General features: G+C 39.0%; 1 gene segment (V, D, J or C); it reads left to right on the top strand.

Annotated features, from left to right (window-relative positions):
- Positions 1-6,163: 6,163 nt before the first annotated feature.
- On the top strand, positions 6,164-6,765 carry LOC120534891. The segment is given in 2 exon segments: positions 6,164-6,225; positions 6,398-6,765. Coding segments are annotated over 2 exon segments (417 nt in total).
- The last annotated feature ends 3,839 nt before the right edge of the window (positions 6,766-10,604 follow it).

Raw genomic sequence — 10,604 nt, 5'->3', positions numbered from 1 at the left:
TCTTTCTAAGTGAAACCCATAATTTAATGTACTGTCTTAAATGCACTCCAAAAACGAAATCATAACAAGCCAGAAAATCTTGAAAAGAAATAACAGACCTTTTTTTTATTTAGAGTATAACTGACTTGAGTAGATTTGTATGTGCAAGATACATAATCTAGTTTCTACAAGATCTGTCTACAATTTACCTATGAAGAAATAGCTAATTCTAAGAATGTCTTAAAATGAAATAAGATATTTGTTTTAGAGAGATAAAAGGTTCTGATGCTCTGTACTGTAAGTTAAGAAATTCAAGACGACTTTACTTAATTTAAGAATACAATGTATTTTTAAGACTTAAAATAATTTAATGTTTTCCAATAATCTATACTTTGATGACAAAATTTATGGGACTGAAAAGCATTGTATTGGTATTAGTTTGTTTGCAGTTGTTTAACCAAATACTGCTTACATTAAAAACAAAATGTAGGTTTCAAATGTGGTAGAGTGCATTGCTATAACTATTTTCACAAAATGTGTGAATAAATACATTATAAAAATGTGAAAAAAAATCAGTAAAAACAGACCTACATGTGTTTTTTTATACTTAAGCTAATTACATGAGTTTACACATAAGCACTTTAAAGTGTATTGGCATTCTGGTTATGTGTTCGTACAGTTGAAAAAACTGGGTCAAAGAACAGATCAGAGTAGATATTCTCTATCAAACCCCCCCTTTCCCCCAACACTGCTTTTTGGTTCTCATGAAAAGAGAACCTTTGATGGCATGTATACTACAAGTCAGTAGTGCATCTGTGTACATCAGTCAGATCACCAAGATAGTATTACACGGGAATGTAGGTGTGGTTCTTAAAACTAATGGCATGATATGATATGTAGTCAATAATCATATCAGCATTGACCAGTTCAGTAGCTTGAGCCAGATTTTGGTACCTCAGTTTCATAAGAAAGAAAATCAGGATTGAAAGATACAGTGTCATAAACCTAACATTCAAAGTGATAAAATCAAAAATTTGCATTTAATATGTCTTTTACATTTGCAAACATAGGGGTATGTTCAACTTCACTACCATTAATCACTGTCTTCTGACAAACATACTTATTACTATCCAGCTTGAGTCATTTCACATACAGAACATGGTACATCTTTTCTGTGCCCAAGCAATTACTTGTCCCATTACCACCTTTTCGGGAAAAAGTAGGGTGTTTGACACTGCTGACATTTTGGACATCTGGATGTGTTTTACCAGGGACTTGCATATATTCTTGAAAGTTAACTTAAAAAACCATTGTTTCAAAAAACAGTGGTTGCATTCAATCTCATGCACATTGGACTTAAAGCTTTAATCTATGCAGGAAAGTGCAAGAGATGCTACATTGGCGTTATGGTGTTCTCAGGAAGCATCTGCATTATGAAAATAAAGTGTTCTTTGATAAGCAACTTGAGTTATGATATAGTTGCTAGAGAAATTACTGTTGTAAATACAATCTGAACTATTCCTATTAATTCAGTAAGAGCATGAATGTATGTATTTCTTTCACAACTGTCCAATACAAATGGTATAATCTTGAGGCGTACAAGCAATTGACCAGAAGATTGCTTCAATTTGTTGTCATTTGATGGCAATGTTGTAACAGTGATAGGACATGACTTGATAGAACAACTAAGTATGGGTATCCTAGTACAGCATTATTGAATGGGTCTACATCAAGCTGCAATGACAGCACAAGGTGTTTAAGCACACTTTTTACTTCTAGAGGTACTACGCCCTCTAGTATTACATGCATTACATCTTAAGGAGTTTGCTTGATTAGATCAGATGTTGGAAACTCTACCAATTTGCTTTGCCTGTTAATTCCAATGTGGTTTTGAAGCTATTTCTTAAAAGATCAGTAGAAGCCCTCTCAATTTCATTACATTGTCTGATGTGCCTATTTAATGTCCATTAAATAAGCTCTCCTCATCAAAGCAAATCTGCATATTTTCAGGATTGCACTCAAACTTACAGAATGAAAATCCAACTCCTTCTTTAAACCCATTTACTCCATGCTGAGCCAAGATGTCACCACAATATGAGACTAATGTACTATGAATAGTTCTCTCATCAGCAGTTGTTTTGATTCTCACACCATTATATAGCATATTCAGATCTTCCTGTATTATATTGAATATTTTATCATATAACAATCACATCATGTTCTTCATATACAGCACATTTTTTCAGCTAGAAAAAAAAGTTACATGGGGAAAAAAAAACTTACTGGTGAAAGGGTTGAAATAAATGGAATAAATAATGCATAACTCACACAAGGACTACTGCGTAACATATTTTTATGTGAAATGATTTGTGTAGATTCAGGTAATGTTTTATCCTGTTCACTTTGGGTTATGAATGCTGCACCTTCAACAACGAATGGGGTTACATTGAGAGCCGAGACATCATCACTTGCGCCATTTTCATCGTTCGAATCGTTTGAATCTTTCTTTAAAATGTTCAAGAGTGGCATGATTTTTCAAACTTGTTGTACATTCCTCAGATGCTGACTGAATGCTATTCACATGAAAAGTCTCAAAATATCTTTCACTTGGTTGAATTCAAAAAGTTCTAGATAGACATGGCCCTGCATTGTCCTCCGTAGTTTTATCTGCCATTCGGTGTCCACTTGAATTTGTGACTGAGAAGATGTGGTGAATTGCAACATTTGAGATGATAGTAAACAGAGTTGTAAACTCTCTATACCTGAGAAAAAATATCTCTCATGACACAATGCTCACTTCCAGAGGAGAGTGCAGAAATGGTTGTTGTGTGATTGACTGGCAGAAGATTATATTAGTGAAAGGGGGTATATTGTTACTCACTTGTAATATGCTTTTGAATATAACAGTATAAGATGAAAAAGGGGAGTTTTAAGGTAAAATACTATTAACATCATCTTTAATTTCAAAATTAGTTTGAAAATATAAAACAATTTCCCTAACTTACTGTGTTAATTGGAGATTTATTTGTGGGGGTTGTGGAATCTCTGAAATCACTACTGATGTGCAGAGTGGAATTGCCCTTCTTCTTCATCTTTGATCTCTGAACAGGAATGTGCACTAACCGAAGAGTTTGGAAAATTGGTTGATGTACTTCCTGCAGCTCAATGTGTGAATAGCAGCTGGTTCATTCTTTCAGCCCTTTGTTTGTGAATAAAACAGTATGCGGAAATTAAATAGCATGGGTACTATAATAGTTTATAGTTATGTTTTATATTTAGAACTTCATTTGTTGAACCAAATGCAGCTAGCTTAATAGCTAACCTTGCTAAATTTAGCCAGTGAAGTTAATGTTAACCTAAAGTTGTTTTTACATTCCCTAGTCCATTAGCTTTGTTATGATATTTTGCTACTTTGTTTCTGTTTCCAGTTAGTTTAATCTTCAGTTGCATTTCACATTGCACACTTTCAAGTGAACCAAACATCTGTAATTATCCCAGCAGTGTGCCGTGACTTAATTTTTTCAGCCGAAACATTTTTTCCAGAAAAAAAAATACCATAGAAGGTCAACAATAGTTGTCTTTGTTCCTCGCCAGATTTTCCGTAATTATTTGTGTAAGACTTAATTGTTGCTACAGTGGATATGAATTATCACATGTGCTCCCTTGAAAAAGGAAAGTAAAACAGTCTGGATGTATTTCCTGGTGGGAAGAGGAAAGAGGGTTATGTTTTTTTTCCTCTCACTTGTTTCAGTAAAATGTGAATAAAAGTGCTAATGTTTGTATATTGTATATGCTGTATATTGTGTAATTCTTGAAGCTAATCTAACAGCTCTATGATTGAAGATGCGTCAGTTGAACTTGATGTTATGTACATGCTCTCACGTAGCCACCATATATTTGTAACCTAAATATCACATGCCTACTTTCATAACTTCTATGTTCATTATGGAATGTTTGACATTTACTACAAATGTCAAAATCACTGTGCTTCTGTATCCACATTTTGTAGAAAAGCAGTTGCATTGAGAAGTCGCCCCAACTGCCTTGATTGATTGCCAGTCACACAGGGCACTGATGTTCATTTCTCAACACCTGTGTATTTTAATCAACTCAACTAAAAGTGAATATAAACATTTTTTTTCCTTTGCACATGTGAGGGCCATGTACCTGATTGACTGTTAAATGTTATTTGCAAATTGTGTCACATTTGTACCTTATTGTGTTTTATTTTAACTTTCTAATTGTTTAAAATGTTCAGTTTTAAACATCAGCTCTGCTGTGGTATGTACAATTTAACCCAAGATACACTGTATGTCTTGTAGTTAGATTGGTCCCATGTCAGATCACATTTATGTATCATGCAAAACGCTCGGTACTGCACCTAGACCATCCTTTCCACAGGGGCTTGGTGCATTTGTGTTGGTCTGTACTCAAGTTAAGTATTCACATAAATATAAACGATGTAAACGAAATCACAAAACCTGCACCAAACGAACTGGTGAACAAAGTCTGAACTAACTTTAAATCTTGGATTAAAAGGGTAATTGACAGTTATAATGTTGTTGGTCTGCTATGCAACATCTATATTGAAATACACTTTGTGTAGAGATGCAAATCCTTGAAATTCTTAAATCAATTAATATTTTTTAAAGCAATTCAGTTTGATTAGTTTTCAGCATATTTTCTTTTTTAGCTTCAAGACATAATTAAAACCATTCTAGCAAGCCTTTCCTGTGAAGATATCCAAAATCTATTTCTTGGACCAGAACATTTTCTTAGAAGAAAAGCCATATGGAACCTGTTTTCAAGGAGCAGGAGGTAAAAATACCTTAAGCTGGCCTATACTGTACTCTTATTACCAGCATTCAGTCAGTTTAACAAATAATACTTAAATCATTAACTAATAACGTTTTTTAATTATAGTCATGACTATTACTATATTACTGTATAACAGACTGTATTTTTTCACTTAATTCTCTTTAGCATGTTTTTTTCTGCTTTCTGAAAGAAATGGTACCTATAAATTGCATTTATTTGGATTTGCATTTATTAAAAAGAGTTTTCAAAATAGTTTTGTTTTATTTTTCAGTATAGTCCCCTGATACCTCCATACACTTCATCCACTTTTCCAGCAGTGACTTTAACACCTTTGAAAAAAAAATATTCTGTTTGACCATCAGACCAGGACATCACAGCTACCTTGACATCTTAATCACTCGGAAACTGCTGTCCACAGAGAGATTTCTTCAAAACTCTGTAAAAGAAATTGGAATTTCATTGTCCTTGTACAGTTGACATTAAATCAAGGGATTACATTATTTTTTTGTATCAAACCACAGCCTTAAAATAAAAAAAAAATCTATCCTATTGACTACCTGTATTATCATTAGAAAGTTTGCAAATACAATCAACATTCAGCATTACACATTTTTTGCAGTGTGTTGTCTTTCAGCAAAATAATAAAAATCAAGAGGAAATTAAAGAAGAAAATATGAAAAATCTGCAATATGACTAAACCATAATGAAATAGAATGAAACAGATTAAACACATTTTTTTCTATGGTGCATGCTCTGTTGCTTTCTTTCAGAATATGGTAAAAAGAGAATAACTGGGACTGCATTTTGACTGAGCACAAGTAATTTGTAACTATGACGCTACCTTGTTGGTTTATTTATTTAAGTCCGTTTTTATGATGAGCCAGTTCTAATTTGTATCAATTTAAATCAACTTTAAATCATCTTTATAATATTACTGAATTCCGCAACTGGTGCCGATTCCTGTAATATGGAATCCTGCATCAGTCCCTGTGATCTTCCTCACCCAGGGGCCCTCAGTTGCAGATGTGTTCTGTGGTTTATGTTTGCATGTTCACATGTACCATAAAGGCTAGTAAATATGAATGCATTATGTCATAACACTGTGCATTTCAAATAAACCTTTAACTTTTTAATGTCACAATATACTTGAATTTTAATTATTAATGTATAGCTATAAAGTAAAATTAATATAAGTGGAAGGAATCTAATTTATATTTCAATAACATGTTTAAGTTCCACCACTAAGTGGCAGCATACCACAGGACCTCCAAAAAGCAGAGTGGGTGGGTAATCGTGGTGCTGGAGAGATGTGTAAATATATAAGAAGAAACAGTCTGGCATGTAACCATTCACATTAAACCAGACACATATTGAAAAGCATGTACCATCATCAACAAGTTTTCCTATTTCTTATTTTTGCACTTGAAGGTATTTTAATTAAGATCATTTTCAAATATTTTTAATTAATTTGCTGCTTTAGCATTTATATTTGTGTAAAACATTTACATAATATAAAAACTACTAGTAATCAAACTACAGATTCTTATTAAAATTAATACATGCATACATTTATTTAAGCTTTATATATTTATAATTATAGGAATCAATGGAAAAGATGAAGATTCTGTAATTCAATGGCCGTTTTCAGCATCTAACAGGGAAGGAGATGTTACTACTCTGTACTGCAATTACACTTATGCTTCAGGCTACACAAATATCTACCTCCAGTGGTACCGCAAGACTGCTAAAGAAAATATCCAGTATATTCTTCAAACTTCAAAGGTGGCTGGACAAACTGAAGCATCAACTGATGATGAACACTTCTTAGCTTCTCTCAATGAACAACATAAAACAACTTCTCTAACAATAAAGGCAACAAGGTTAAATGACTCTGCCATCTACTACTGTGCGCTTAGTACCACAAAGGAACATCTGCTTGTGCTTCTTGATCAAAAACCACATCTCTAAAGCATGGCATTGTACAGCATATTTCAAGACACATAAGGAATATTTATGGCGTTCTGTACTATGTAAAATGCTTGTTAAGATTTTAAAATATAACAGGCACCTACTAATTGGTCTGTGCAGTGATGAATCAGACCATTAATTTAGTGTGTAACTTTGTTGTATTTACCCATAGCTGGCATATGGAGTGAGGCAGTAAGATGATTACCTGAGGCGTCACTTTGGTATGGGTAGGATTTTCATGAAACAGTATTTTTTTTACAAAAAATGACAGTTAAGTAACAAATACACATATCCAATGGCTTATTTATAAACTACTTTTTAAAAATATGATACAAATTTAAATGCATTTCACAATGCTTCACCTCACTAAGAATCAAAACAGTATTTTTGAAGCTACGTATCAGCACATAGTATTTGGAGCTCATTTCTGTAATGTATTCAGTATCACAATGTACATACTGCTTATGTCATTTTGTAGTATTTCATCAATTTCTGAAATCTAATTAAGGTGTGCTGTGCGGTTGGCTGGCACCCTGCCCGGGGTTTGTAGTCTGCCTTGCGCCCTGTGTTAGCTGGGATTGGCTTCAGCAGACCCCTGTGACTCTGTAGTTAGGATATAGCGGGTTGGATAATGAATGGATGAATAATTAAGGTGTCAGTCATATGCACAATGTCTGTTAAAAGTCTCTTAAGTTCACACTGTGCATGTTTAGTTAAAAAGGGAAGGTGCTGTTCAGCTAGTAAGACAGAGTTTCAAGCTACCAAGGTAGAGGTAGGTAGAGACATGGTCAGGAGGTGTGATGCAGTGAAATTTCATTTTGCATTCAGTTTTGTATTATATATTTTATATTCTTTTAATGCCTGTTTTGTGTGTTTTATTGTTTAAGATCTATTCTTTGTGGAACAAGCCCCGGACACAGACAGGCAGACATGTTGTTAAGCACCACCACACTTTTATTTACAATTTCTATTTACAAGTTTAATGCACCACAAACCCCCAAGTCTCCCCAAAGTCCAGGCCTCACACTGCCTCTTTTCTTCAGGCCGCCTCCACTCTCTCTCTCCAAGTAGCTCTGTCCTTCTCCTCACCCGACTCCAGCCCTGAATGAAGTGATATGGCCCCTTTTATTGTCCCCTAGATGTGCTCCAGCAATCTTCCACCAAACTGGGGCGTGTCGGTGGAAGTGTCGGCCGCATCCCTGGAAGCACTCCGGGTGTCCCTGCTCCTCTTTCCCCCAGCACTTACTGGTGTGGTGGAAGTGCTGAGGTCCAGGGCTCTCCAGGCATTGGGGAACCCCCTGGCAACCCCTACAGGGTTGAGCTTCCAAGCTCTGTACCCGTGGCCCCCACAGCAACCAGGGTGGTTGCCCCCTCGTGCTCAATCTCGCTCGGGCATGTCTTCCATGGCGGAAAGCCGACATACTCCGCTCCAAGGCCCGGTCCTGCAAAATATAAATGAGAAGGGGCAGGCCCTGACGCCGCCACTCAGCGTCTCCTTGTGTCGTACATAGGCAACGCTCCCCCTTTTGACCGGCACCCCAGTGCTTGCCACCTCGGCCCCCCTTTTCAAGACCTCCCTGACCCCCGTGTTGGGACATCGGACGGGACCGCGTGCGCCCCTGTCACCTTAGCCGGCCATGGGGTTTCCCTCTGCCTCCGCAGAGGGCGGCCCATCTGTGGACGTGGGCATCCAGCATCATGTCCCTTCCTATCGGAGGAACCTGCTTTCTCCCCTCGATTCCTCCCTTTTCTCTTGGACGCTATAACGGTTTGGGTCTGCCTATGGGAAAGGCACAGACCCTGTCCGGTTTGCGTCCCTACAGAGCAACATGAGACCACCGCAGACTCGGAGCGTAGGGTGTTAGGACCCAGGGCACTCATCAGCCCCCTTTCTCCCCTCACCTCACGCACAGCACTCATCGCCGTGTCCACTGTCGGAGAACCCCCTACTCGGTTCCAATCACTCGAATCACTGGCCTTTTCGGTGGGCTCTCCTTTATGCTTTACGGGGCCGGCTTCATTTACCATCCACGCCGTACCTCTCTGGCTGAAGAATCCAGCGTCACGCCATCCTGTCGCAGTTCGCAGCAGCTCCACTGATGCGACCGCCTTCCTCTCCAATTCCAGTAGGCATCCAAGACACCGTCCAATCCCGTGCCTGTCACGGGGAGGGACTTCTGGTCCGTGGCCATTTTGGCTCCTTTCTTCCCGGTGTGGCAGCGTGCTGGCTCTTTGGGTTGCAGCATCTCCCTCTCAGCAGCTCTCCCAGCTACCACCGCATCAACGAAGCGCCACGGATTGTCATGCGTCTGCCACCAATAAGGATCCGGGCAGCCCCTGCCTGCTAAACACAAAACACATGTGGCCCCCAGGGCCGGTTGCCGGCAAGCAGGGAACTTACCTCCTAGGTCCTGTCTGTCTGTGGAAACATCCCTAGCGTAGCCTTGCTAGGCAACATGCCATCCTGGGCACCTTCTGCAGCAGTGTGCTCGCAGGAGCTCGCTGCCCTCCAGCTACGCCTGAAGTCTTCATCCCACACCAGAGGAAAATGGCCATTCTCACCAGGGCTGTGTGCACAGCGCTCCTGTGGCTCGTGGTTGGGCTCCACTGCTGTGCCAGGCCTTCCACAAAATCATTTTTGAATCCAGGTCCCTGCCTTGAACCTGGCGGCACATCCTGCCGACTACGCCAGTGTGGAACGAGCCCCAGAAACAGACAGGCAGACATGTTGTTAAGCACCACCACATGTTTAGTTACAATTTCTATTTACAAGTTTAGTTCACCAAAAACCCCCAAGACTCCCCAAAGTCTAGGCCTCACACTGCCTCTTTTCTTCAGGCTCTCTCTCTCTCTCTCCAAGTAGCTCAGTCCTTCTCCTCACCCGACTCCAGCCCTGAATGAAGGGAGGTGGCCCTTTTAATTGCCCCCCAGACGTTCTCCAGGTGTGCTCTGGCACTCTTCCACCGACACGCCCCAGTGTGGCAGGTGCCGGCTCCATCCCCGGAACCACTCTGGGTGTCCCTGGTCCTCTTCCCCCCAGCATTTCCTGGTGTGGTGGAAGTGCTGAGGTCCAGGGCTCTCCAGGCTTTGGGGAGCCCCCTGGCGGTGGCCTCCACAGCAAACAGGGTGGTCGCCCCCTTCGTGGTCTGGAGAAGGCGTGAGCCCTTCTCTGGTCCTCTTGGGCGTCCCGTCTGGGTACCACCCCCAGCCGCGTGCCACATCTTCTTCATTATTTCTAAATATATTATAATATTCCCATGGTAGGAAAGCGTAGGAAAGGAAAGTGAATTTTAAACTTCACACCCAGGGATGCCATAATAATGTAGGAAGATGAAAATTAATTTTAACTTGCCCACCATAATCATAGTCATAATAATATGGGAAGGGGGGAGAGATTTAACCTTAAGCACTGATGGTAATTGATTAAATAATTCAATAAAACTCCTACTTCTTTTTACCTTACCTTTCTCTGTTGTAGGTAGTGAGTCTCCAGCGTTTTTATATCAAGGTACCTGAAGCACACTCGTGTTAAGAAACAGAATAATATAATTTATTAATAAACAGAAGGATTATAACAACAAAAACAACATTTATTTATATAGCACATTTTCATACAAATAATGCAGCTCGATGTGCTTTACATGATGAAGAAAGAGAAAAGAGACAAAATAAGAATTAAAATCAGAGAACACTAATTAACATAGAATAAAAGTAAGGTCCGATGGCTAGGGAGGACAGAAAAAACAAAAAAACTCCAGACGGCTGGAGTTAATATGAAATCTGCAGGGGTTCCAGGGCATGAGACCACCCAGCCCCCTCTAGGCATTCTACCTAACATA

The sequence above is a fragment of the Polypterus senegalus genome, chromosome 9 (genome assembly GCF_016835505.1).
Source record: "Polypterus senegalus isolate Bchr_013 chromosome 9, ASM1683550v1, whole genome shotgun sequence".
Lineage (NCBI taxonomy): Eukaryota > Metazoa > Chordata > Cladistia > Polypteriformes > Polypteridae > Polypterus > Polypterus senegalus.
The sequence above is the reverse complement of the archived record's forward strand: the minus strand, read 5'-3'. Positions and strand labels throughout refer to the sequence as shown.